At 40.6% G+C, this 27,993-nt stretch overlaps 1 protein-coding gene across 3 annotated transcripts in view; it reads right to left on the bottom strand.

Moving 5' to 3' along the window:
- The window catches only part of IL4R (interleukin 4 receptor), a 52,687-nt gene that overhangs the window by 23,925 nt on the left and 769 nt on the right, over window positions 1-27,993 (bottom strand). For 2 of the 3 annotated variants that reach the window (XM_027862803.1, XM_027862800.1), the window contains exons 2-3: window positions 6,934-7,037; window positions 3,231-3,372 (exon numbers count right to left, since the gene is read on the bottom strand). In XM_027862803.1, coding sequence (XP_027718604.1) covers window positions 3,231-3,372; window positions 6,934-7,003 — 212 coding nt within the window. In that variant the 5' untranslated portion in view covers window positions 7,004-7,037. The remainder of the gene's footprint in view (window positions 1-3,230; window positions 3,373-6,933; window positions 7,038-27,993) is intronic. The other variant, XM_027862801.1, reaches the window with a different exon arrangement.

The raw sequence follows: 27,993 nt of genomic DNA, 5'->3' as shown, positions 1-27,993 counted from the left end.
AGAGCAGGCAGTATCTGTTTTGGGTCTTGAAGGAAGGGAGGGACTTTAAAAAGCAGCAATGGAGTAAAGAAAGCATATTCCAAGAATGAGGTTGGTGTGAACAAAGACAAAGAGTCCAGAAAGGACTGGATGAGAATGAGAAAAAGAGGGTGGTCCAGTTTGCCTGTAACGTAAGCTACATGGAAGGGAGTAGGATGAAATAAGGTTGGAGAGCTGTTGGCAGGCATTGGACCAGTGCATGTCACGGTGATGTTGCCAGAGACAGTCATGGAGTCAAAACACTTGGGTTTTAGTTCTGACTCTAACACTCTATAGCTTCATGGAAAACAACGTAGGCATTTAATAAAGACTGTGTTGAACTGACTTGTGTTCCCTCAGACCTCAGACGCTTGACTGCTTGGGTGACCGTGGGAAATGTTCGCCTCTCTAGAAAATGCGGGGGTTGGATTAGATGGTATATAAAGTCCCTCCCAACTCTATAGCTATGGTTCTATGCTTCCCACTAGCTCTAAATCCTATGACCTTCATCGAGTCACTTTTAGTCTTTGAATCTATGAGTATACTTTACTCAGTTTACATCTATTACTATGTGCCTGACACACAATGATCATCTAAAAATGGGAATGTTGTTGTTGCTGAGTCTTATCCGACTCTTTGTGACCCCATTTTAGGTTTTCTTGGTAAAAATACTGGAATAGTTTGCTATTTCCTTCTCCAACTCATTCTACAGATGAGGAAACTGAGGCAAACAGGGTTAAGTGACTCACCCAGGGTCACACAGCTAGTAAGTGTCTGAGGCCATCTGAACTCTAGGCCTGGGCATTCTATCCACTGCACCTAAGCTATCCTGGCTGTCCTAAAAATGGGAATACTACTTCTATTACCTGATAGGACTGTTGTAAGAAAAGTATTTTGTAAGCTTTAAAGCACTACAGAAATATGAATTGTTATTATTGTTGTTGTTGTCGTCCCATCTCCTACTAGATAGCAAACTCAATATGAAAAAACTATGTAATAAAGTAGCTACAAACACTCCTACCATCTTAAGCTCCATTAAGAGAGGCAGAGCATCCAGGACCAGGGAGGTGAGAGTTCCACTGAGTCTGCCCTCAGACATCATCCGAAGTAGGTTCATTTCTGGGCCCTGGAGGATGCTGATAAGCTGGAGAGCATCCAGGAGAGGGTGACCAGGATGGTCAATGGCCTAAAGGTCATGCTGTATGCTCTTTCACACACTGTCCGATGGAGTAGCTGTGTCAGCTGGTTTTGTTTAACTCTTTTTCTTTTATCATAAGGGAGGCTGGGGGATTTTATGGGGTAGAAATCTATTGGCAAATGGATGTTTCAAAATGGCAGAGACTCCACTATCTCTGTCAAGAAAGCCCCAAATGGGGTCACAAAGAGTCAGACATGGCTGAAAAAACAACTGAACCGACTTTTTAAAAAATCAACAATCCATTAAAAAATTTGTATTTGATAAATTACAACAACAAAAAAGATCATGCCATTTGAGCATCTGTTAAACAATCTAAGGGGAGACATGACAGTTATTGTCACATATTTAAAGGGTTCTTAGGTGGGAAGGGATTAAAGGGTTTCTTCCAGGTCCCAAAGGGCAGAAGTAGGAGCAATAGAGGGAAGATGCAAAGAGGCATATTTAGGCTGCATGCATGGAAAGCCTCCCTAAGGATTAGAGCATCCCTGGCCACCATTTTCAAATCATACTACCTATCCTCCCTCTAGCCATCACCCTCATTAGTCCATCCTTACCCCTAGCCCCATCTTGGACTTGGCCCCCGGGAACCACATTGGGCTTGGAAAGGAGAGCTTTTGGCTTCTCTTTCCTGAAACTAGGCCTCTACCTCACTTCTGGCCACCATTTATAAACCATGACTTCCCTCTGGCATCATCCTGATCCACCATTCTTTCCCCTCTCACTGGAACTTTGCCCCTAAAACCACCCTTGGGCCCCTAATTCATTTCCCCTTCTCTCTCCCCATTCCACTGTGTAGTTTACTCTTTATGTGTTCTCTTTCCCCTATTGGAATGTTAGCTCCTTAAAGGTAGGGACCATTCCCAGTCCTTAGCATAATGCTTGACACACATTAAATACTTAATCAATGCTTCCCTCATCTCTCACCCACATCCCAAATCGCTGTCCAAAAGTGAATTGAGCCGTTTCAAAAGGAAGATGATCCCCCCTCATAAAGGGAATTCTTATTCAGGTATGGATTAGATTAAGTGGCTTCTGAGACCCCTGACAGCTCTGAGATTCTGTGTTTCTCTCTTTCTGTTTCTCTCTGCTAATCATCTGACTGAGGGTCTGCAGCTGTTCTGAGGTTGTGCTGTCTGCCCTTCCCTCCTCTCCTGTGGACCAGCACAGGCTTCATATGGTGGGAGTAACCCAGGACTAAATATCCAAAGTCAGGAAGAACATATGGGAAAGCACTCAGAGCCAAGTTTGTACAAAGCTACATCATTCTGCATAATGCAAAACAGAGGGGGCAGGCTAAGCAGGGAAAGAATGTGCATCATGTAAACTGGAGCTCACGGAGAAGTGGAGGACTGGGGGCAGACATGGCATGGAGGACAGCTCAAGGCTTTGTGAAGTTTAAAGCATTATTTAAGTCTCAGTTGTTATTATCCTTGGGTCATAGATCTAGTGATGAATGGGCCTTCAGGGACCATCTAGGGGCCTTTCATTGCATGGATTTGGTCCACAGGGATCGCTCGCAGACTACAAACCTGGCTCCCTATTTGTTTTTGCATGCCCTCAACTAAGAATGGTTTTTATATTTTAAAATATAATTAAACTTTTTTTAAAATATAAAAACCATCCTTAGCTCTGAGCCTGTAGAAAAATAGGCATAGTTTGTTGACTCCAAATGAGGAAACTGAGGCAGAGAGAAAGGACTTGCCCAGAGTCACACAAGGGCTAACTAATAGAGGTGGATTTGAACCTAGGTCCACTGTATCACACCACTTCCAGTGATGAAGGAGAACATTACTCTCAGCCAGGAGGATCATGCCATAGTCTTATTTGGATTAGTATTACCTTTATCTATAGACTTGTCTTGTCCCCACTAGCCTAGGGCAGGGGCCTTGTCTTATTTTTAAACAGTATCTCTCTTAACTCCCAGCAAAGAGTCCCACACAAAGCAGTTGCTTAATAAATGCTGAATGTTGGATGTTGTCGAATGAACTGTCTGCACTTGGCTGGTTTCACTTACGATGAATTATCGTTACTCCGCTCATATGTCAGCCATAATTCAGAACTGCAGCTGGTCGGCTTGTTCATCTTCCACTCACAGCTAATCAATGTATCATAGTCACAGTAGCAGTTGACACTCAAAACCTTCAAGTCTGCCCTTGCTAGGAAGAATAAGAAAAATCTCTATTAACATAGAGACAATGACAAAGGGAAGATAGACCTTTTGGGGCCTGCCAGGGATTTATCCAAACAGAATATTTGTCTTCTAGAGCAATTTCATAAGAGGGAACTTAGAACCTAGACCAAAGAATGTAACATCTACAATTATCCTCAGAGTGTGGAACAGAGAATGGAGAGGTGGAAAGAAACTTTAAATTAAATGAAGAGCTGGGGGGACCTTTAGGACCCAAAGCAGAAAACGTTGGAATTGGAAGAGCCTTCTCGTTTTACAGATGGAGAAACTGAGGGTGAGGGAGAGATCAGAACTCACCCAAGACAACCGAGCTAACCAACGTCAGAGATAGGAAAAGAAAAGAAGTCTTTTTGACTACCAGTCCAGTGTTCTTCCCAGTGATTCAATTCTTCTAATTTAGGAAATTCTGGTCAGACTCTTTCAATCTTCTCTTAAATTAAACAAAGTCTTAGACCAAAGAAACAAACAAAGTAAAAAAAAAAAAACAAAAAAACCCTAATGATGGGAAACCAACATCCATTTTTAGACCCCTTAAGGCAACTATGTAAATTAGTAGAAGCCCACGGGCCTAGGTCTGGCAGGGGAAAGTTAGGCTAGATCGAAGAGAAACTAGGTTATACATAAGGAGGAATTTTAAGGAAAAATAAACATAGAATGTTAAGTGAAAAGGCACAATCAAAATTATCTAACTAAGGGCTCTTAACCTGGGGTTTATGAACTATTTTTTTTTTAAAGATTTTGATAACTGTAAGTCAGTATAATTGGCTTCCTTTGTAATCTAACATATTTTACTTTATGTATTATAAAAACATTACTTTTGAAAAGGGATCTATAGGTTTTTCCAGGTTGTCAATGGGATGCATAATTAAAAAAAAATAAAGTTAAGAACCCCTGATCTAATCCAACCCACTCATTGCACAGGCAAGAAAACAAGCTCAGAGAGAGGAAAAGACCAGACCAACCTGCCCAACTGGCAACACGAGCAGGTGGTGTCAGGGCTGGAGTTGGAGCTCAGGCCTCCCTGCCTGTTGTCAGATTACACCGCCTCCCACACTAAAGATGCAGTATGTACCCCGATCATGGCTTTTGACACTCCCCCTTTTAAGACTCCTAAGCCACAGCTTTGGGATTGATAAACATCCCAGGGAGGTGGCCAATTCTCTTTGGGAACTCATTGGCAAGGATGCCAAAGAACACCTACTGAAAGAAATCGGGCTGTGGTCTTCTCTGCAAAATCCATGAATACCAAGGAAAGCGACCGAGCCCCATCAAACGCGGATCTTTTCTTAAAAGATGTTCATGAACAATAACAACTTACAAGCATGTCACTGCAAGGTTTACAAAATGCTTCCCTTAGAGCCATCCTAGGTAGCAGGCATTGCAAAAACTACCTTCTTCATTGTGCAGATGCCAAACCGAGGCTCAAGGTCAAATGACTATTAAGTATTGGGCCAAAGATATGATCCCAGGTCTCTCTAGGCTACAAGTCCTGAGCTCTTCCCACCCACACCAAGCTGCTTCAAAATGAGGCACCCAATTTGCTCTGCTAAATCAGGAGCAATGAGTAGAAGATGACAAACTGAGGCTTGATTTCAGGAACAAAATTCCTAAAAATTGGATCTGTCCCAAAGTGAAATGGACAGCCCAGAAAGGTGAAAGGCTTCTCCTATTGGAAATCTTTAAACAGAGGCTGGATGGCCAATTGTCTTATAATCTTATGGTGATTCCTTACAGGGGTTCTAAACCAGGAGTCTGTGAACTTGTTTTTATAAAAATATTTTGATAACTATATATTGATATTCAATAGAAATATGCAGTGTGAATTAAAATTATTCAACCACTTCAAAGAACAAATCATTCATACTAATAGGAAACTAACTGTAATTGGTCCCCTTTGTAATCTTATGTATTGTTCTATTCTTTAAAAACATTATTCTGAAGGCAATTATAGAAGATAAAACAGATAGCTGATGACATGAAACTGAAAAAACAAAATTAATGCACTTAGGATAAGAAGGGGAACACAGATGAGGAAAAAAAATCTTTACATCTAGTTTCTATGGGTTTGGTATCCAAGAAATATGTACAGCTAACAGATACATATATATGTATATACGCCTGGTATATGCCTGATGTTCCAAAAGCTTTAAGCTTAAAACTGCACCAAGACTTTTAGGACACCCTGTATAAAACTAAAACTCATTCCTTAATAGATAAATAGTTGAATGATATAAACAAACAGTTCTCAAAAGAAGATTGCAAACTTTAAATAACCATATGAAAGAATGTTCCAAATCACTAATAGGGCAGGGGCTTTGTCTTATTTAATCTGTATCTCCCTCTGCTCCTAGCAAAGGGTCTTAGCACATAGGAGTTGCATAATAAATGCTGAATGTTGAATGTCATTGAACTATGTATGTTCACTAATGTATGTTGTTGAGTAAAGGTGATTTTTGTTCTTGTCTCTGAAAATGCCACCACTAGGGACACATCTCTTGACAATAATAATATTAATAACAGAAATGATATCTAATAATAGAAATGAGAATCGAAACAACCCTGAGGTTTCACCTCATATCCTGCAAATCATCAAAGATGACAAAAGATAGGAATTGTTAATGCGGGAAGAGTTGTGAGAAGATAGGCACACTGTTGCATTGTTGATGCAGTTGTGAACCAGTATAACCATTTTCAAAGGCAATTTGGAATTATGCAAATAAAGAAAATGTCCACACCCTTTGACCCAGAGATTCCATTATTGGACTTATACCCCAAGGAGGCTATTAATAAGAAAAATGTCCCACGGTTCCAGAATATTTCTAGCATGTCCTTTTTGTGACAGCAAAGAATTGGCAATAAAGTAGATACCTATAAATTGGGGAATGGTAACCAAATTGGAGCTCATGAATGTAACTGTTAGAATGGAACTATAAGGTATGAGTTGAATTAGATGGCCACTGAGGTCCATTCCAACTCTCAAACTATATGAATTCTATGAAACAAGAATTCTTTTTTTCTTTTTTTTTGGGGGGGGGTAGGATCTCTTAACACAGGTCCACACTTTACTGTCTGTGAAACAACTGTGTTGAAGCACCCACCATGGTGCCTCACACAGGTGGGCACTTAAAATGCCTCTGTCATTTATTATCTGGGTGTAGCCCATGAACCCATGTAGGACTGTTCTTTTTGCAGAGGCAGTTAGGTGGTATAAAGGATTGCATGCTCAACTTAGCGCAAGCAAGACCTAGCTCTGAATCCTGCCTCAGACACTTATTACCTGTGGGACCTTGGACAAGTCACTTAACCTTCTGGGGCCTCAGTTCCTTTATCAGGAAAGTGAGGGGGGTTGGGCTAGATGGTTCCAAAGTCACTTCCAGCTCTAGGTCCATTATCCTATGAGGTTCTCTGGACTTCAGTTTCTTAATTTGCAAACGAGGGAGTTAAACGAAACTGTCTCTAAAGTTATTTCTAGTTATAGTGCTAGGAACCTAGATATGTTGGCTTGGATTAAATAACATTAACAACTTACTGGGCCATCCTGCCCACAGCAGGAAGAGGCACCACAAGGCAAACACCCGAGCAGAGAGGGGCTGTCCCATGGGATGTTCCTTTGGGTGACTATCAGATCTGCACCTGTCAAGATAAATAATACTCCCATTAACACCTAGATTGTCCAAGGCGGTACCATGCCCTCAATTACCAACAGAGCAAAGCAAATACAGGTGAATGGTGGGAGAGGAGACACATGCAAGTTGGAGGGAGTTGCCAGAGGTGGAATTTCAGCTGTGCTTTCAGGGACACCAGAGATCCTACGTGGCAATGATGAGGAGGGAGCACATTCCAGGCACGGGGATACGCTCCCTGTGATGGGTGAAGGCACAGGAATGTCATGTGTGAGGACTGGCAGAAAAGGCCAGGTTGGCTGATCTCCAGAGTACCTGAAGGGAAGTATAATAAGTATAACAAACTCAAAAAGCCAGGTTGGAGTCAGGCTATGAAAGGTTTTAAATGTCTAACCAGGAAAGTCTGTATTTGGTCCTAGACGAGATAGTGAGGCACCAGAGCTCACTGAGCAGAGGAACCAGACCTTTGCTTTAGGAATATCATTTGGCAAACATGTGGAGCATGGGTCAGATCGGAGAGAGAGTGATCAATCAAAAGGCTGTTCCAATATCCCAAGTGAAAGGGGATGAGCCATGTGAGAGGTGACAGATACAAGAGATGTAGTGGAGAGAGGACAGTGACTGGATACACAAGGTGAGGGAGAGTAAGACAGGTAAAGTTCCCAGGTATTTATTAAGTGCCTATGAGCCAGGTACTATTTTAAGAACTTTACAGATATTATCTCATTTGATCCTCACAACAACTCTGTGAGATAGGTGCTCTTGTTATCCCCATTTTAAAGATGAGGAAACTGAGGCAGACAGAGGTTAAGTGACTTGCCCCAGGTCACACAGCTAGTAAGTATCTGGGGTGAAATGTGAACTCAGATCTGCCTAAGTCTGGTCCCAGCACGCTATCCACTGTGCCACCTTGGTGCTCCTGGAGTAAGGAATTGAGGATGACCCTGAAACTGCAGACCTGCAAAATGGAGAGGATGGTGAAACCCTTACAAAAATAGGGAAGTCTGGCAGAGGGGTGTGACTTTGGTAAAAGATAATGAGTTCTGTTTTGGTCATTAAATTTGAGATGCTTATATAACTTGAGCAGTTGTTGATTCAAGACTATAGCTCAGAATAACAGGGCTAGATGGATAGATACACAGACAGATAAATAGATAAGGACAGACAGATAGGTAGGAAGACAGGAAAAGAGAGATAGGTAGAAAAAGAGAAAGGTCTGGGAGTCACTTTTGTAAAGATAACAACTGAACCCATGCTGAAGGTTATATGGGTAATTAAATTGCAAAGATGGCATTTGCATTAAGGGCCTCTGCTTCCAAAGCCATTTGGTTCCAACTTACCTCCCCAGTCTGATTTTACATCGCCTCCAAGATGTTCTATGAGCTCATCTTGCCATCAGATGGCCATCTGTATCTGTTCACACAGGCTGGCCCTGTTTCTACACTGTGCTCTCTCCTCATCTCCACCTACTGAAATCTTTCTTTTTCTTCAAGGTTTAGCTCAAGTGCCCCACTCCATGAAGCCTTCCTTGATTTCTCCCAGCTAAAAAAAAATGTTTTTTCCTTCCTCAAACTTTCTTATTTTCTTCATACCTCTCTTTTGCTCAAATCATTTTTTTTGCCTTGTATTATATTTATTTGGGCATATGTTGTATTTTTTCAAGGTACCAGAGAACTGGAAACAAAGTAGATGCTTATTGATTGGGGAATGGCTAAACAAGTCATGGTACATGCACGCAGTTGTGCTTTAAAAAAACAATGAATATGATGAACAGAGAAGCATGGAATGATTTATATGAACTGATAGGAAGTGAAGTAAGGAGAGGCAGGAAAACAATATGTAATGATGACTATAGCCATATAAATGAGAATATCAACAAAACAATCGACACTGAATACTACGAAATTATAATGACCGAGCTTGGTCCCAAAGAAGAGAAGAGAAAACATCCTCTTCTCATTATTTGCAGAACTGGGGTGGGGGTGGAGGAGAACCATGGAGTGGAACAGTCAGACTTATTTTTTAATATATTGGTTAGTCTTGTGGAAACTCTTTTTTTTTCTTTCTTCCTCTTTTAGAATATTCTTTCTATAAGGGATTGCTTTCTGCTAGAGGGAAGGAGGAAAGAGAAAGAAATGTAGATGATATAAAAATAAAAGATATCATATATACTTGCTGAATGGAACTAAAAATGCTGTTTGTTCTGGAAAGGACCTTATAACATGCAACTAGAATGCTAGAGTGGAGAGGTAATTGTTGTTGTTTGTCCTTCATTTTCCAAAAGGACCAGTGACATCACGGGATGACATCTTGATTTGCCTATGAAGTGGATTTAGTTGAGGCAGAGTTGCACAAAGTCATCAGCCTCATTCTGTGTTCCTGAGTCACTGAAGTCCAGTAGCAGGACAAAAAAAGTCAGGACAAAAGTCAGGTGATGGGTGACTTCGATGTCTGACCAAGTTCTAAGCACTTCACAGTGCCTGCTTCAGCCATCCATCCTGTCAGGGGAAGTCTTCACATGGTTGGGATGGACATTCCCCTATCTCACCAATGGGTTTGAGGTCTGTTGGTTATCTTCAACCTGGTTTAGCCTGTCTGCCTAGATGGTTTACCAGGTGTGGCTGCACATGCTACAGCTTCTTGGAGCTACCATCTTGGGTGAAAGGTGGAACCCAAAGGTTGGATAAGCAGCCCTGAAAAGGGCTCAGCAAGCCCCACAGCAGAGGTACTAGTCCTCCTGGAACACCCCATACACCTTCAGGGAGGTAATACAGAGTAGCAGAAAAAACAAAGGATTTAGAGTCAGATGACTTGGCTTTGAATCCCAGCTCTGCCTCCTATCTGCCAGACCTTGAGTAAATTACTCACTTAAGCTCTCTAGTCTTCAGTTTGCCCTTCTTTAAGTAAAGTAGCAGCCCTCTCAATCGACAATTCTCTGTCCTTACAACATAGGATGTCAGAACTGAGGCTGTTGGACCTGATGGCTTCTAAGATTCCTTCTAGCTCAACATCTGTGAGCCTACGAACACAGCCGCACAGCCCTCAGCACCTGCCCCACACCCAAGCAGAATTTTCCCTAGGTGGAAACTGGGGCTCTAGAATGGTTTGCCTTAAGAGTTCACCAGTTCTTCTCTATTAGACCTAGTCAAGCTGAGGCTGGGACCTTGAGGTCTGCTACAACTCTAAGATTCTTGGATTCCCTTCACTCCTTCTCTTCAGCTCCTAGTACAGTGCTCCTCACACAGGAGGTACTTAATACATAAATACTTGTTAATTGAATGGAACCAGCCCTTATCTCCCCTCCTCCATTACTTAGTCCTTTCAGAGACCCTTCTGAGGCTGCAAAGGGCCACAGGCTTAATGGTTAAGGGATGATGGATAATTCTCCCCCTTCCCATCCTTGTACTAGCTGACTCTCCAGCTTGGCTCCCACTGGGGAATAATCAGATGCAATGAAGCTTTGACGGAGGTAGAGAAAGGTAAGACTCACTTAAAAAAAAATGCTCAAAGAATCTGAAGAAATACCAAAAATTTGACCCCAGTACCATGCACAATATAGTACAACTCAACAAATATGCATGAAGTGATTTCTTCACCCAGCCCCTGTGCTAAGGCCTTGTAGGAGACACAAAGATCAGATAAATCATGGTCACTAGTATCAAGGAAGGCAATCTAGAAGGGTGACAGCAACTGAGATAACCACAGTAGTCAGTATTACAGGATAAGGTCATTGGGTTAGGAGGAGGGGGAGGGCTTCCTGAAAGAAGGGGCATGCGGTTTCAACTTTAAAGGGTGCCTAAGAACTGAAGAGTCAAAAAGGGAGAGGAAGGACATTTTAGGTTTTGGTAATAGCCTCAACTCATTCTCCTCTCCTCATAGCCAATCCCTTGGTAAGTTTCGTGTCCTGACCCAAGTCTGTCTCCACTTCAATCCAACCTTTACACAGTTGTCAGATTAATCTTCCCAAGCACAGGTCTGATCATGTTAATACCCGCACTGGATAAATTCCAGTCACTCTCTCTCTCTTATGCCCTCTGCCTTCCAGCCAAATTGGCCTACTCCTCCATCTTGCATAGATAAATAACATTCAGTCTCCCAACTCTGTGCCTTTGCATCTGTAATGCCCAGAATGCATTCTCTCCACCTCACCTTACAGAATGTTTAATTTCCTTCAAAACTCAGTTCAACCGCTGCATCCTACAAGGAACCTGTTGGGATTTCCCACCCCACTTTCAGTTGCTAGTGCCCTTACCCTAGAAATAACTTTTTCTTTTTTTGTTGTTCGGTCGTTTTTCAGTCTCTTCTGCCTCTGTGACCCCATTTGGGGTTTTCTTGGCAAAGATACTAAAGTGGTTTGCCATTTCCTTTTCCAGCTCATTTTACAGATGAGGAAACTGAAGTGAACAGGGTTAAGTGATTTGCCCAGGGTGACACAGCCAGTAAGTGTCTGAGGCCAGATTTGAACTCAGGAAGATGAGTCTTCCTGACTCCAGGCCCAGTGCCCTATCCTTTGTGCCACCTAACTCCCCATCTTTTTCTTTACTTTGTATATATTTTGTATTTAACTTTTTATGCATGGTGTTATTTCACCTTACAGAACGTAAGCTTCTTGAGGGCAGGGACTGTTTTATTGTTGTCTTTGTATCTCCATTTTCTAATACAGCACCTGGCACAGAGTAAGCATTTAATAAATGGGTGAATAATAAATTTAATAAATAAATGAGTGAATGAATGAACAGAACATAGGCTTATATACAGACATGGTATTCCATAGCAAGCCAGGTACATCCTAATGCAGGAGTTCTGAACCTGAGGTCTGTGAATCTGTCTGTTTGTTTTTAATAAACATTTTGATAATATAATAGGTTTTCTTTGTAATCCTGTGCATTTTAGTTTATGCATTTAAAAACATTATTCTGAGAAGAGGTCCATAGGCTTCCCCAGATTGTCCAAAGGGTCCAGGACACAAAAGTAGGTTAAGAGCACTTGCTTTAATGTTTAAAAAAAACCTGGTATTTGGTGTCTTATTTCTAAGGTTGTATTCTTGAATTAAAGCCGTTAATTAAAAAAAAATTAAATTAAGTTTTAAAATTTTTAAATTTTACAACTAAATTTAGTTAAGTTTTTACTTCTCTAGTTTGATTAATAAAAGTAATGTCTTAATTTACAATTAAGTATTCAACAAATATTTGCCTAAAAAAAAAAAATTCCTGAGGAGCACACCTTAACAAAGTAGATAGCTATGGAGGGCTTCCTCCAAGTCCCGAGGTATGTAATAGGAACACCAGCATATTTAGCATCTGCTTCAGAACTTGGATTAAAATTTTCAAGCCTTACTAGACCTGAGTTTTTGTTTTTGTTTTTGTTTTTTTTTCAGGTTAGAACCAGCAACACTCGTAACTTTCCACATTAAAGTAAAAGTGAGACACACAGGAAGGTCAGCAGCAGCAGTCACAGTTGAAGCAGCAGTAGCAGCTGCGGTGCCAGAGATGAGGGCAGCTCAAAGAGATGGGGGCAGGATTGATAAATCACTGGAAAAAACAAATTTCACCAACTTATCAGGGTCTGCTACTTTGGGGGCCAAAGTGAATCATCTTTGCCTTGGAGGCAGGCAGGAATGGCTTGGTTACAAAAGTTCATTCTGGGGAAGGGGAAAGGTGGTTTACCAGAATTGTGATGAGCAATAGTACTGTGTAACCAGTATTCCAAGAAACGCAGACGTATTTGGCAAGGCTCCACCTACAGAAACTCATGAAGCAAAGAGGAGGAGAGGCCAACCTTCCTCACTCAGGCCCCCACCCCGACCCAGCACCATATGCTTTCAGGGAAGAAAGCAAAGCAAATTCTACTTTATCTTGGATCATTTCCTTTCTAGAAATGGGCTTTTGGGAGAGGCCACTCCTGGAGACAATGGAATTGCATTAATTAAGAAGCTTTCAGCAATAGGCAAAGGACTGGCCTCATGACCTAGGTCTAGGATCTTAGAAAAGGAACCTTGGAACTCCTCATTTTACAGAGGTAGATTTTGAACTCTTTTCAACCCCCACAGTATTTGGTGTGTGCTCCTCTCATAGTGTATTCTGTCTTCTTTTATACTTATGTATGTTCATGTCTTATTTCCCCATTAGATGATAAGGCCCCTTGAGAAGAGGGATTCTGTCATAGATTTTTATAGCCCCTCGGGTCAGTGCTAGAAACATACTCGATGCTATGTAAATAATTATCATAATAATGACTTACTTCTATATAGGGTTTTATGGTTCCAAAGTGATATAAACATATATATGTATATTCTTTCCTTTGATTATTAGATATTTATTTACTGGAATGAGCTGTGTCCAGGGTAACAGGTTTTCCTTTGTTAGAGTTTTCCTAACAAAGGTTGAATGACCACTTGTTGGGACTGTTTTGGGGAAGGGGGAGACTCTCAGTTAGCTCCAGATGGAGAACTAGCTGGAGCTGAGGTTCTTTTCTCAGTTCTGAGATTCTCTAGTGGAGCTAGATGGTGCAGTGGATAGAGCACACTGGGCTTGGAATCAGGAAGATTTATCTTCCTGAGTGTAAATCTGGCCTCAGACACTTACTAGCTGCGTGACCCTGGGCAAGTCATTTAACCCTATTTGCCTCAGTTCCTCATCTGTAAAATGGGGACATATCAGAAAAGGAAATGGCAAACCACTCCAGGATCTGCCAAGAAAACCCCAAATGGGATCATGTAGAGTTGGGACATGGTGACTGAACAACAACATATCACACACACTTATATAGCATATATGTATATATGTGTGTATGTATACGTATAGGTTTGTTTTGAAAGATGGATGAATAGAAAGCTGGGAGCCTGGGCTTGAATCTTGACTTTTCCATTTGGCCGGAAGCCAAACTTGCCCTTCCTGGGCCTTAGTTTCTTTATCTGTAAAATCCTGTAAAATGAAGGATTGAATTGTATGGTCTCTAGATGATCTTTAAGGTTCCTTGTAGCTCTAAAAATCTACAATTCTATGCCTTCCAGAGCCTTAGTTTCTTGCAAAGGCAGCTTCAAATTTTTTTTTTTAACACCAAAACAATCTAGCGGAGGTTGGAGTTCGTATAAACCTAGCTGTGTTTAACTTTACCAAGATAAACATTTATCATGTGTTCAACCCAAGAAGAGATTCAAGGATAATGCTAAGTCCTAGGAGGACTAATAAAAGAATTCACAACTTCTGAGTCACAAACATGGTTCTAGCTCCAATTCTAAGATGACTGGCTGTGGGCAAAAGCCCTGTCTTCATTTTTTTTTTTTTAATTATTTTCAGGTCTGAATTCTCTCCCTCCAACTTTGCCCCACCACCTTCCCCACCCAAATGAGAAAGCAAGAAAAACAAAGCCCATTGCAATCATGTGTAGGCAAGCAAAACAAATTCCCATATTAGCCATGTCCAAAATTGAAAAAATAAACAAGATCCATAAGCTTCAATCTGCATTGTGAGTCCATTACCTCTTTATCTGTGGGTGGCGTGTTTCGTCCTATGTCCTCTGGCACTGTGACCATTTATTGTGTTGACCAGATTTCCTAAATCTTTTAGTGCTGTTTTGTCTTTATGCTGTCTTTGCTATTGTTAAATTGTTCACCTGGTTCTGTTCACTTTACTCTACATCAGTTCATAAAAATCTCCCCAAGTTTCTCTGAAACCATCCCCTTGATCATTTCTTACAGTAGTACTCCAGTATCTCATCATACTCATATACCATTTTTGTTCAACCATTTCCCAATTGGTGGAAAAGTCCTGTCCTTAGAAGAAGCTTCCCTGGCTATGAAGTGGTGATAGAGTAAGAATGTCCTCCGTAACAGGATGAGCATGAATGTAATACAGTGTATTGTCTACTAAATTTGCAGCCAGAAAGACCTGAGCTCAAATTTTCCATCTGACACTTATTAGCTGTGTGACCCTGGTCAAAGTTGACTCTCTGCCTCAGTTTCCTCACCTATCAAAAGGGATAATAATTGCAGCCTGTGCCTCTGAGCATTGTTGTGAGGGACAAATGAAATATAAAATACTTTACAAAACATTAAAATGGTTTATAAAAGTCAGTTTAAAAAACCCTCTGGAAAATAACTCCTTAGTTCTCTCTCCTAAAGAAATAAGATTTTACCCTAACTGTATTGTCAGATAATACATCCCTGACTCCTAGAGTTTCACAAATCAAATAAACCAATTCTTTGGAGATCTTCAGGGAGCCTGCTAATTTTAAAGGTTTTTACCGAAAGAATTGTTCCTTAGCCTGGCATCTGAGACCCTCATTATCAGAGGCAGTTGGGTGGTGCAGTGGATAGAGCACTGAGCCTAGAGTCAGGAAGATTTGAGTTCAAATCTTATCTTAGATCCTTACTAGCTATGTGGCCCTGTGAAAGTTATTTAACCTTTGTTTATCTCAGCTTTTTCCACTGTAAAATGGCAATAATAATAACATTTACTTCATCAGGCTGTTATGAGAAATAAATGAGTAATATTTATAAAGCACTTAGCACAGTGCCTGGAACACAGTAAGTACTTAATAAATGCTTATTCTTTTTCCCTGTTTTTCTAGTCTTTTCTTAAGGGATATGAGCTATACTCTACACAAACTAGATTTCTTGCTTTTCCTTTTACATATTTAATGCTTTTCCACCACCGTGCCTTTGCTCACTCTAGTCCTTATGTGGAATTATTTTGTCTGGATTTATCTGCCTATGCCACATGAGCAGCGAGGTAGCACAATGTGGCTGAATGGGGAGTTAGGAACACCTGAGTTCAAATCCTGACGCAGCTATTTTACTAGCTCTGTGACTCTGGGCAGCTCACCTATCCTCTTTCAGTCTCAGTTTCCCCTTTTCTAAAATGGGGATAATAATAGAATCTACCTCCTAGGATTATTGTGAGGATTAAATGAATTAACATGTAAAGTACTTTGCAAAGTGCTATAAAAATCCTAGCTACTATTATTATCACATTCTATCATATAGCATATTTATTTGTGCATTCAGCTCCTCCCCCATTAGACTGTAAGCTTCTGGAAGGCAGAGGGCATGTTTTAATTACCTTTCTATCTCCCCCAGTACAATGCTTTGCACAAAGTATTAGCTTCACTCTGACTGATACATAGGTTCCCAAAATGGGCAATACTGGGAGGCTCTGGAATGATCCAGGGGGGTGGTAGTAGCCTTGGGTGCAATTGAGGGGCATTGAATAAAAATGAGGGGGCAGTAGAAGCACAAAGAAAGAAGATAAGAAAATTTTGAAAAAAACATTTGTACATGTTTCATCTGTTCTATAACTGAGTTAAAGTTACAGTGATTACATTATTTTCCAAATAAACACACAAAATGCAAGTTACAATCAATCAGTGGTCAAGTCCACTGACAGGTCTTAACAAGCAAGTGTTGGCAGGTGAGTATGTCACATGTTGTGGGGAAGTCCAGCATGCGTCGGCAGGAACATGTACATGTAATGACTTGTTTACAGTACGATACTATACAGTTACATGATACAATACTGCATCATCAAAACTTCAATGCAGGGGAAAAACTCACAAATTTACAATAAATTATTAAATTTAAGATTTGTAATTTTAAAAAATTTTATATTTTTTTGAAATGACACAAATTTCAAAAAAACCACTAACAGGTTAAAGAAAGTAGATTTCCAACGGGCACTGAGAAATTTTTTTTAAAAGGGGGTGGTAGGCCAAATAAGTTTGGGAACCTCTGGACTAATACAATGATCCTTGACAGTTCCAAAGGATTCATGATGAAAAATGCTATCCATCTTCAGAGAGAGAGAACTGACAGGCTCAGTGTTGAGTGAAGCAGATTGTTTTTCACTTTCTTTATTTGTCTTGGTTTTTTGTTTGTTTGCTTTGGCAACATGGCTAATATGAAAATATGTTTGGCATGACTTCACATGTATAGTGGGTATCATACTGCTTGCCTTCTCAATGGGTGAGGTAGGGGCCAGAGGGAGAGAGAGAATTTGGAACTCAAAAAAAATTTTAAATGAAGTTTAAAAATTATTAAATAAAAAGATAAAGCCCAAAGTATTAGCTTCTGGAGTGAATTAATCTTTCCATTTCTAATTGGTTTAAAATGTTTTTTGTTTTTTATTACTCTCAGCACAGGAACAGGCAAACCATTAATGCTTAATCTAAGCTTCAGAGTTAGAAGAAAACCTAGATGTCAAATATTTATTCATTTATCTATTTTTTTCTTAGGTTGGCACTTAAGGATCTCCACTCAGAACTTAATCTCCCTTTCTAGCCTTATTCCACACCACTGCCCTACGTATACTCTACATTCCAGCCAAGGTGGCTTACTGGCTCTCTCCCCACCTGGACATACCATTCCCTCCCTCCCTCCATCTATTCATTCCAGCTGACCCCTACTGTAGAAAGCAAGCTCTCCTTATTTCTATCAGGCAAAGTCTTTCTTCAAGGCCTAGCTCAAGTACCACCTCTTCCATAAAACCTGTCCTGATCCTTCAGCTGAAGTCTTATCCTTTTCACATTTCACTTTGACCAGCCCTCCTTTTCATTTCTCCCAGTAGAAGGGATTGAGAACAGGGATTTTTTTCATCCTGTATTGACAGTACCTGAGAGACAGTCTAGGCTCATGGATAGAGAGCTGGCCTTAGAGCCAGGGCTCCAGTTGAGGGCTTTTGAAACAACTCAGGGAGAGCCTCTCCCAAGGCTGAGTTGTTTCAAAAGCCCTCAATTGAAGCCAGGAGATCTAGATTCAGGGTCTAACTGTGCCTCTTACTTGTATGACTTGTGATCCATTCATCTCCCTGAGCATCCACTTCCTCGTTTGTAAAACCAGGACAATAATCCTTGCATTACTTAGCTAATAGGGTATTCGGAAGGAAAGTACTTTGTAAACTTTAAAGGGCAATGGAAATGTCAGTAATTTGGCATTCTTATTATAAGTAAAACACAATTTCTGCTCTCTAGGAATTCACAACAGAGTGGGGAATTTATTTGCTTTGAGAGCCTCTGGGAGCCAGAAAATGTCTATTCCTTCTGGTACAATTCCATATTTGTTGACCTGGATCTTTCACAGACAGGGAAAATTTTAGCATCAAGCTATTTTCTTCTGTCTTCCCTGTACTCAACATCCTTACCCTCTTGTCCTAGGAAAGCTATAGGGCATATGAAATTTTTTAAAAGAATCTATATGACCCATCTCCTGTGGCTGATAATTACTGGCCAATAAAAAAGTAGCTGCCCATAAAACTGGTCCCTATATCTCGTGAGCAAGTAGTTAGACTAAGCAAATGATCTGAAGGAAATGGCTAGTGTACTTTGAAGTTTTCATAGGGTAAGATCTAGAACAAGATATAAAGACGAGAGATTGTAGAGATATCTTCTGCTCAGAAAAGCACCAGATCCTAAGGCAGGAGACCAAAGAAGCCCCTTAGGTAGAGGCAGAGGCCAGGCAGCATGGTGAAATGAACACATGGACTATGGAGTCAGAAGACTTCACACTACCTGTATGACCTGAAACAAGGCATTCAGCTTCCTTGGGCCCTAGTTCTCTTATCTATAAAGTGAGAAGATTGGATTGGAGATGGATTGGATTGGATTGGAGAACCGACTCTACCTAAGCTGCCCAAAAAAAGAGGATCCAATGCTTTCCCTGGTCCATCCTAGACATCCATCCTAGGATCAGGAAACGTTTCTTGCCAAGGCAATCTTCTAACAAATTGCTCTTGCTTGGGGGGAGGGGGCAGTTCCTGTTAGTGGATATAAAGACACTAATTAAGACACCCTTCTTATAAGGAGACCAAAAGAAGCATAGAATGTTTAAGTTGGATAAGACCTTAGAGAACTATCATCACCAATTTTAGAGAAGAGGAATTGAAAAGCGATGTGATTTATTCAAGGTCACATAGCTAGTCTGTGGCAGGTGCCAGCCCTTCTGTTCCTTGTCCTTTCAGGTTAGCTATCTCAGTTATTTCAGCCATTCTATATGGCTTCAATTAGCCCTTCTAAACATATAACTCTACTCCCACACCTCCAACTCCCTGATGTCACCTCTAATTCATCATCTCTAAAACTGAACCCATTATTGTCCTCAGAGGGTAGCTCCTCTCTCCCTGTTCCCAATCAATCTACTTACCACTGTCATCACAGTGACTTGTACTTAAATAAGTGCAGCTAGCTTTGACAACCTTATTCCCTCAGTCCCCAAAGTCTGCTGATTTTTGTCTTGAAATGACTCCTGTATGCATCTTTTCCCCTTCACTGCCTTAGTCCAGATCTTCAAAGCTGACTGATTGCAAAGGTCTCTTAACCTTAACCTCTTAACGTCTTTAGGGGCTTCCTTCTCCCATCCATACTGCATGTTGCTGCCTTGCTTTTCTTTCAAAAATAGTTTCACTGCCACTATCTTGCTAAAAATATTTTCAGTGGCTTCTTCCTTCTTAGACACAAACTATGTTGTCTGGCTGTCAAAGCCCTCTTGCTTACAACCCAGCTACCTTTTCAATCTTACCTGTTTCCCTGTCAATGTCTACAGAGTCCTTTGCACACAGTAAGCATTTAATCAGGGGTGTTCTGGAGCCAGCTTGACCCAGTTTGGGAGAAAGGATCTTTAAATTTTCAGTGTGAGCATTTACAGGAAATTGACAAATCGTGACAAATCAGGGATTGATTGTTTTGTTGGGTTTTAGACTTATGAAAGTGATGGAGAAAATGGTAAGAATGCAGGTTACACTTAAAAATGTGTTAGGCACACATTCCTGCTTCCTCTTCACCTCCATTTCAGTCATTAAACTTTTACCAGCCACCATTTTCCCTAAGATGTGTTAGTTACATTGAAAGAAGCTTCCTCTCCGTTTTGTTAGGACAGTGTCTGGCCTCCAGCACAGCTGTCCTACTCTGTCCTTCACACTTTCACTGTAAGCACTCCTTTCACATGGAACATCCTTCCCTAACTCGGAAGAGGAGTATATATAAAACATAGTCATTCTTTCAGGACCAGCTCTATGAAACCTCCTCTATTATTCTCAAGGATCTCTCTCTCCTTGAACCTTTCTAATACTTAGTGTGTTCAGCAGAAATGCTTTAATATGATCCTGTTTTATTTGCTTTTGTTTTACATTTTTTTCTTCCCAATTAGAGTGTAACTTCCTTGAGGGCAGGGACTACCTGAAATGCTAGAGGCATGGGTAAGAGTAGAAAGAAAACCGGACCAAGAACCATAAAGCAATTCAACTCATTTCAACAAACATTTACAAAGCACCTACTAAGTGCCAGGCACTGTGCTAGGTGCTGAAGATACAGAGACAAAAATTAAATAGTTCCTGCTCCTAAGAAGGAGTCCTGGCTCAGTCACTAACTTTTTATATGATCCATAATAAGGTACTTTATCTCAATGAGCATCAGTTTCCTCAACTGTCAAATCAGTATCTCAATCCCTAATCTACCTCCTAGATTTTTCTTTATCCTTTGTTTTTTTTGTCATGGTCAAATGAGATCATGGGATCAAATGTGCTTTGTAGATGGCAAGGCATCACAAATATGTAAGGGCTTGTCATTTTCCAAAGGGCTTTGATCCTTTTCCTTCCTTGACATTCTCCATCCTCAGAACTGCAAAACAGAACTCTCTGATTCATAAGAGGGTTCCCTAAATTAAGTAAATGGACCTTTCTCAGACCTTCATAAGCCTTGTTAGTGTAAAGGTTTTTATTAGAAGAAACTTCCTAATGGAGAGTATGGAAAGGATCTGTGTTTTCTTGCTGAGGGAAGTCCCCCTGTGAGAAAATCCCCCTATGACTTGGCAGGTAAATCCTAGGAAGTTTCTAAGGCCCCCAGAGGTTCAGTGACTTGCCAGAGTCATAAAACTACTACATGCCAAAGGCTGGATTGGATCCCAGTTCTTGGGGACTCCAAGTCCAGTACCTTCTTCACTGGGTCACACTATCTGTTTACAAAATTAAGCCTGTATTGATATAAACTGAGACTTCCTGAATTGTAATTATCTGAGTTTATTATCTCCCAGCTACACTGAGTTCCTAAAGGACAGGCTGGGGATATGTCTTATCAAAATTTTCCTTAGAGCCTAACCAAGTTCTTTACACACATCAGGGGCTTATGAAATGTTTTATGAATGGGTAAACAGCATGATAATGGATATTCCACAGGGATTCATGAAGACCACCACTCTCTACTAGTGTGACCATAGGCATACTTCCACTCTCTAGTTCTTAGTTCCCTTGCCTCTAAAATGGAGATGGGAGAAACACAGAGAAAAGAGGAAACCTAAATTAAGTAATCTCAAAAATCCCTTTCAGTTCTAACACCTAGGATCTTAGAACCATAAGGTACTTAATAGCTACTTAGAGTCAAAAAGAAATTTGTAGGTCATTCATTGAAGCACCTACTTACTGATGGACAGAACAAAAGCACATAAGTCTTTGTTAGGAAAATTCAATTGACAGGCTCCCTCTTATGACTCCAGAGTATCAAAGATCTATGAGCACTATGTATACCTACCTGCACAGATCATAATCCAATTAATCAGTAAGCATTTATTAAGCACTTACTATGTACCAGGCACTGTGCTAAGCAAAACATATTAAGAGGGGGCCTTTCTGTGCTGCTGGAGCTGAAAAAAATCCATCACCTAGTGGCCAGTCAAGTCATTTAGCACTTACTGAGCACCTACTATGTGCCAGGCACTCTGCTAAGGCTAGATATATAAAGAAAGGCAAAAAAACAGTCCTCACTTTCAAGGAGTTCAGTCTAAGGGGAGTGGGGTGGGGAAGACAACATGAAAACTACCACATACAAACAAGATACAAACTGGATAATTTGGAGATGATCTCAGAGAGAAGGCACTAAGATAAAGGAGGAGTGAGAAAGGCTTCTTTTAGAAGGTAGAAGTTAGTTGAGACTTGAAGGAAACCATAAGGCAAAGATGAGGAGTTCCAGGAATGAGAGATAGTCAGTAAAAATACACAAAATTGGAAGATAGTAGGAGAATACCGAGGAAGATATTGTGAGAGGAGCAACAAGGAGACCGGTTCACTAGATTGCAGAATATGGGAGCTGAGATGTAAGTAGACTTGAGAGGGAGGAGGGGGCAAGGTAATGAAGGGCTTTAAAAGCCAAAGAGAGGATCTTAATTTGATCCTTGATACAACCATGAGTGTCTCTCCAACTTAGCTAGGTCGATCCTAGCTGCTCCTGACCTCAGCACAACCTTCCAGTGATTTAGTGAATAACCACAGCTTAGTTTGGTAGCCTAGGTCTTACTTTCCATGCCAAGACTTTGGATGGCCATGCCTCTCTAAAAAGCACTAAACAAAACGAAACTCTCTAAACTAAATAAGGCTAAACTCTCTCCCCACTATCTACCATCTCCTCTTTCGACTTTGACGGAGAAAGCCAGAGCAGGAAAGAAAGACCATTAGAACAAAGAGGATTTGAAGAAGGGAAAGGGAAAGCAGAGAAGGAGAACAGGAAGCTTGAAGGTGCCCAGAAGAGCAGTAACCCTCCGTAGAAGTTGGAGGAAACCTGGAAGTGCCCTATTATTTAGAATCAGAAGTCTTGGGTTTGAAGCCTTGCTCTGCTACTATTACACTATTACTAAGCTGTGTACCTGTGGCTGAGTTGCTTAAGCTCTCTGAAGTCCACTTTCCTTTAGGTAAATGAGAGCAATAATATTTACACAACAGCTTCACATGGGTTATGATGAGGAGAATGTCTTGGAAGCAGTGAAGGGCATCACAAAGGAGAACCAGTGTGGATGGGTGCCTTCACAACACTCTTTGAAGTAGGTTTGCAAGGATTCCTATTCTTATTCATTTTTTAAATGCCAGAAAGAAGACCAGGATTTCTCATCCTGACCCATTCTGAATACAATATAAGAAAGGCAGAAAAAGCACTTTACTAGTAATATTGGCAGCCTAGGTTCGAATCTCAGCTCTTTGACTACCTAGCTGTGTGATGATGGGCAAGTCACGTAGCTTCTTCAAGACTCAGTTTCCTAGTCTGTAAAGTGGAGACAATAATACCAATCTCACCAGGCTTCTCCTAGGATCTCATAAGTCAATGCACAGACTCCTTGGTAAATAGTAAAGCACTGGATAAATGTGAGCTAATAATGTTAAAAGCTTCTGAAAGAGAGCTTACAACATCAATTTCCTTTGATGTCCATCCACCTCAGGTCATGTTCTGAAGTTTATTCAAAGATCCCATCACAGAGGAGAGAAACAGAAATGTTCTGAAAGTCCAGAGGGATTACTGTCCTTTTTCTTTGATTTCTAAGGCTTGAACTTCTGCCATGGGAACAAATTATGTTAGATTAATCCCTCAAAATTTATTCTGGGGAAATAATGTTGATCATTACCCCAGCACCCTGATTCTTTCATTCTATTTGGGGATTTATTTTGCCAGTGTCTCCCACTAGAAAACACATTCCAGAGCTTCTCTCATGCTTGGTGTCTCGCATCATTAGGAAAATAGAACAGGAATTTTTAGGATTTCTTTCATCCAAAAATGGATTACTTGGTTAGACAAAAATTGGGTCAGGAGAGAAGTCAAAATGCTTGGTGAACCTTGATGTGTGGCCTTAAGCAAACTGCCTCCCACCCCTAGGCCTCAGTTTCCTCATTTCTATGATGAGGTATTGGACTAGGTCCTTTCCAACAATAAAGGCTTTTTAACTGTCTAAATAAATAAGCGTTGAAGTGACTTTTGCTTTGAACATTGCTATTATTTCCTATAATCCAGAGGTAAATATTAATGAACATATTTTAATTTGTGCTCTGAAGGTAGATATTCAGTTGTCTTGCCTAGAAAGGGAAAAAGTAATGATAATAGCTTATATTTATATAGGTCATAAGGTCATAGGATCCTAGAAGAGAAAAAAATTATAACAATAGCTTATATTTATTTAAGTTATACATAGATCATATCATCGGATCTTAGATCTAAAGCTGGAAGATTAGAGGCCATCTAGTTCAACTCCCTCATTTTACAGGTGAAGAAACTGAGGCTCAGAGAGGTTACGATGCTCCATAGTTTACATAATGTCCTCCTTACTTACAACAGGCTGTTCCATCTCCAGCTGAGGCCCAGGGATCTGACCCTAGTCAGACTATATCTGGAATGTCATGTTCAGCCTGGGATGCCACAGTTCAGGAAGGACATTGGAGACTACCCAAAAATGGGTAACCAAGATGGCACAGCACCTCAAGGTCATCACTCATGAGGATCAGTTGAAGGAAGTGAGGAAAGTTTTAAAGGAAGGAATTGGAAAAAGAGATGACTTGGGTCAGGGAATGAGGTGGAGGAGATGTAATAGTTGCCTTCAAGTATTTGAAAGGTGATCATGTGGCAAGAAGGATTGACCTTGATCTGCTGGAACCCAAAAGACAGAACAAAGAGTAATGGATGAAAGTCACAGAGCGGTCAACTTAAGTTTGATGTCAGGAAGAGTTATTCCAAAGTGAAAGAGGATGCCTTGGGAAGGAATAGGTTCTCCCTCCCTGGAAGTCCTCAATGGAGGCTGGACAAATTGCTTGCTGGAGATGTTGGAGGAATTCTGGTGAGGTAGATACCAGGTTGGTATGATTTTCACAAACCTTCCTCTGCTCTGACCCAATTTTCCTTCATTTTTTCCCCCTGTACTGCTAGTAGTTTGCAGTTCAGTACTTCTGTGAACATATACTAGCCCTTCCTAGAAATGGATGGTTTTTCCTGTGGTTTCAAAAAATAAGATAAGTTACATCAGTGTTGATTTACTCATTTATACTCCATCTCCTTGTTGAAGAAGCAGCTCAGAGCCCTTCACCAAAGTTTTAAAATGCTACTGTTACTCTGAGTATCACTGGGACCTTTATTAGGTGGTCAACAATAGAACATTTTAAAAAAGAAAAGTTAGAAAAACTTGAGTCCTTTCCCATCCCATTCCTTCCTATTTAGGGGTGTTGTGGAGGTAGAATTGGGTAACCTGAATTGGAATTGTGGTTCTGCAGCTTACTACTTGCATGACCAAGGGTGAGCTACTTCCCCTCTTTGGGGGGAAAAACCCCCGGGGTTGGAGGAGGAAGGGGAAGAAGAGGGAGGTGGCTGAATTTGGTGATCTTTAAATTCTTCAAATTCTATGAATCTATGCTCTCTAGAGATAGTCCCACAGATTTCAAAAGGACATGGTGTTTTCCTGTTAAAGACATAGTGTTTTCCTATTCAAATAGTACAACTTGTCCAGCATTAATTATACAGATGTCTTCCATTCATGAGAATGAGGATCTTAGATAAAGATTTAGGCTAAATTGGACCATCTGCTATTTCCTGAACTTGAGCTCCTAGCTCCTGCCTCTCAGCTGTGAAGAATTCATTCCTTCCTTATCTTTCTTCAAGCCTCAACTTCTCCATGAATCTGTAAAATGTAAGCTCCTGGAGGGCTGGAGCTCTTTTGGTTGTGTCTTTTTGTCCTCTATCCTTAACACAGTGCCCTGCATAATAAATATTTGTTTAATTTAATTCTGAGCATTTCACATACTTGCCATTCTTCCTTTTAAAAGCACCATTTAAAAACCTCAGAAACAACTGAAAAATCTTAAGGGTCCAATAATATCTTTTACTTAATTTGGTATTAACTGGAATCCACATAATGCTTCAAGAATTTACAAAGTACTTTCACATACTTAAAAGGCCCTTTGTAGGGAGAACACATGTGATATCACCAGGTTCTTCTGCGACTCGAGCCAGATAGGTAATACAAGTGTTATTAACTCAGCTTTAGTGATAGAGACCCTTGGGTTCAGGAAGGATGAGTAATTTGCCCACGGCTGCTCAGCTTGTAAGGGGTAGAGACTTAAAACCAGATCTCTGATTCCAAGTCCAGTGTTTTTTCCACCTCTCAAGCCCCATTATCAAAGTCATAGAATGTTAGACCTGAGGGAGGCCTTAGAGATTATCAAATTCAAATGCCCTTATTTTACAGAAGACGCAGTTGAGGCCCTCAAAGGGAAAGTGAATTTGTATTAAGTCCACAAAATTAGTAAGTAATAGACCTAGTTGTCAAATCTGGGCCCTCTGACTCTGAATCCAGTACATTTTCCATCATGTCTTGCAGCCTCTGACTTGGAATTTGGCTTTACAGAAATTTAGTCAGTTAATCAAGAAGCATTTATTAAGTGCTTATGTGCCAGGTACCATTCGAGGTATTTGGAGATACAAAGACAAAAGCAAAACAGTTATTTTCCTCAAAGAGTTCTATTTAAGAGAGATGGACTAGTCAGTCAGTCAATCAATCAACGAGCATTTATTAAGTGCCTACTTAATAGTGCCAGACACCAAGCCAAGAGCTGGGGATACAAAGAAAGACAAAAAACAGTCCCTACTTTCAAGGGACTCAGAGTCTAATGGGAGAGACAATATGCAAACAATGACATATACACAGGATAAACAGACTGTCAGAGGGAAAGCACTAAGACGAGGAGGACTAGGAAAGGCTTCTTACAGAAGATAGGTCTTTAGCACAGCCCTACCATTCTGTAACCTGCTGAAACCCAGTTTAGTTGCATGACCCAAGCCAAATCACAGAGTTTCAGTTTGCTAATCAGAAGATTAGGCTATTTCACAATTTACTATGATTTTAATGGTATGATAAAATGCATTGGGTCTTCTGGAGAGAGGCTTTGTATAGAGTGGCAAAAGCACTGGACTTGACCTCAGAAAACACTGAGGTTACAGCAAATCAAGCAGAAGCATATTGCCCATATCAGTTCATTCCTGTGTTGCAAAATCATCCCCCCAGAATCTGCTTTTTAAACTATTATTGTAGCCAAAAAAATTTGCAACAAATTACCCAGGGACACCATTACTAGGCCAAAACTCCAAGGAGATCAAAAAGAGAAGGAAGGGATCTATATACTCAGACTAGCAGTTCTTTTGTTGGGTGGCAAAGAGTAGGAAAGTAAAGGGGTGCTCATCAGTTGAGAAATAGCTGAACAAAGTTTGGTATATGAATGTAATGGAATACTATTGTGATGTGAGAAACCTCACAGAACGTGGTTTCAGAGAAGCCTGGGAACTGATGTGCTGTGAGGCAAGCAGAAGTAGGAAAATTCATACTACACAACAATGAACTAAAATGAAGAAACTCTGAAAGACTTAAGAACTCTGATCAACTCAATGACCAACATGATTCCAAATGACTAATGATGGAGGAGACTATCCATTTCCTGACAGTGAGGTGATGGATTAAATATGTAGAATGAGACATATTTCTGGACCTGGCCAATATGTGGATTTGTTTTGCTTGACTATACATATTAGTTACAAGGTTGTTTTTTTTCTTTTTTCTTTTCCCCAAGAGGAGATGGGTGGGGAGGAGTGTTTGTTAACTGAAAAAAAAAATCTAATTTTTTAAAATTGGAAAAAAAATTATGCCCAAGCCACTTTGAGAGAGCTCTGTGTGAACCTAGGGACTTTCACCCCCCTTTCTCTAAAGGTTTTCTAGAGGATTATGCATTACACAACTGAGGAATGACATTCTGTACCATGACTCCCTGTCAGTCATTTTCCTCTAAAATTGGGTAATTCAGGACAGTCCTAGCTCCGTTGCTTACAGACTGGGTAATCTAGAGCAAATCAGTTACCCTCTTTGGTCACGTTTTCTCCTTTGTAAAATAAAGGGGTTTGAAATGATCTCTAAGGCCTCCTCTAGCAGTCCATAAGTCCCTGCCATTACCAATGCTAGTCTGCCTCAGTTATTACTCTTTATAGATAAGCCCCGGCCAGGCTGTCCCCCTTTTTCACTCCTGAGCACACGTGGGTAAGGCGCTTCAGAAAAATCCCCGGGTAAATGCCCAAATATCAGGCTCATTGACAGTCCTAGGTCTATGCTTCGGGACCTAGGAATAGGATTGAAATATTAATGCTGCTCTAAACGCACTCTCAGAAGGGGGGGGGGTAACGCGAAGAGGGCTGGCCAT

This window comes from Vombatus ursinus, unplaced genomic scaffold, assembly GCF_900497805.2.
Source record: "Vombatus ursinus unplaced genomic scaffold, bare-nosed wombat genome assembly UNPS02014770.1, whole genome shotgun sequence".
In the NCBI taxonomy this organism is placed as follows: Eukaryota; Metazoa; Chordata; class Mammalia; order Diprotodontia; family Vombatidae; genus Vombatus; species Vombatus ursinus.
The sequence above is the reverse complement of the archived record's forward strand: the minus strand, read 5'-3'. Positions and strand labels throughout refer to the sequence as shown.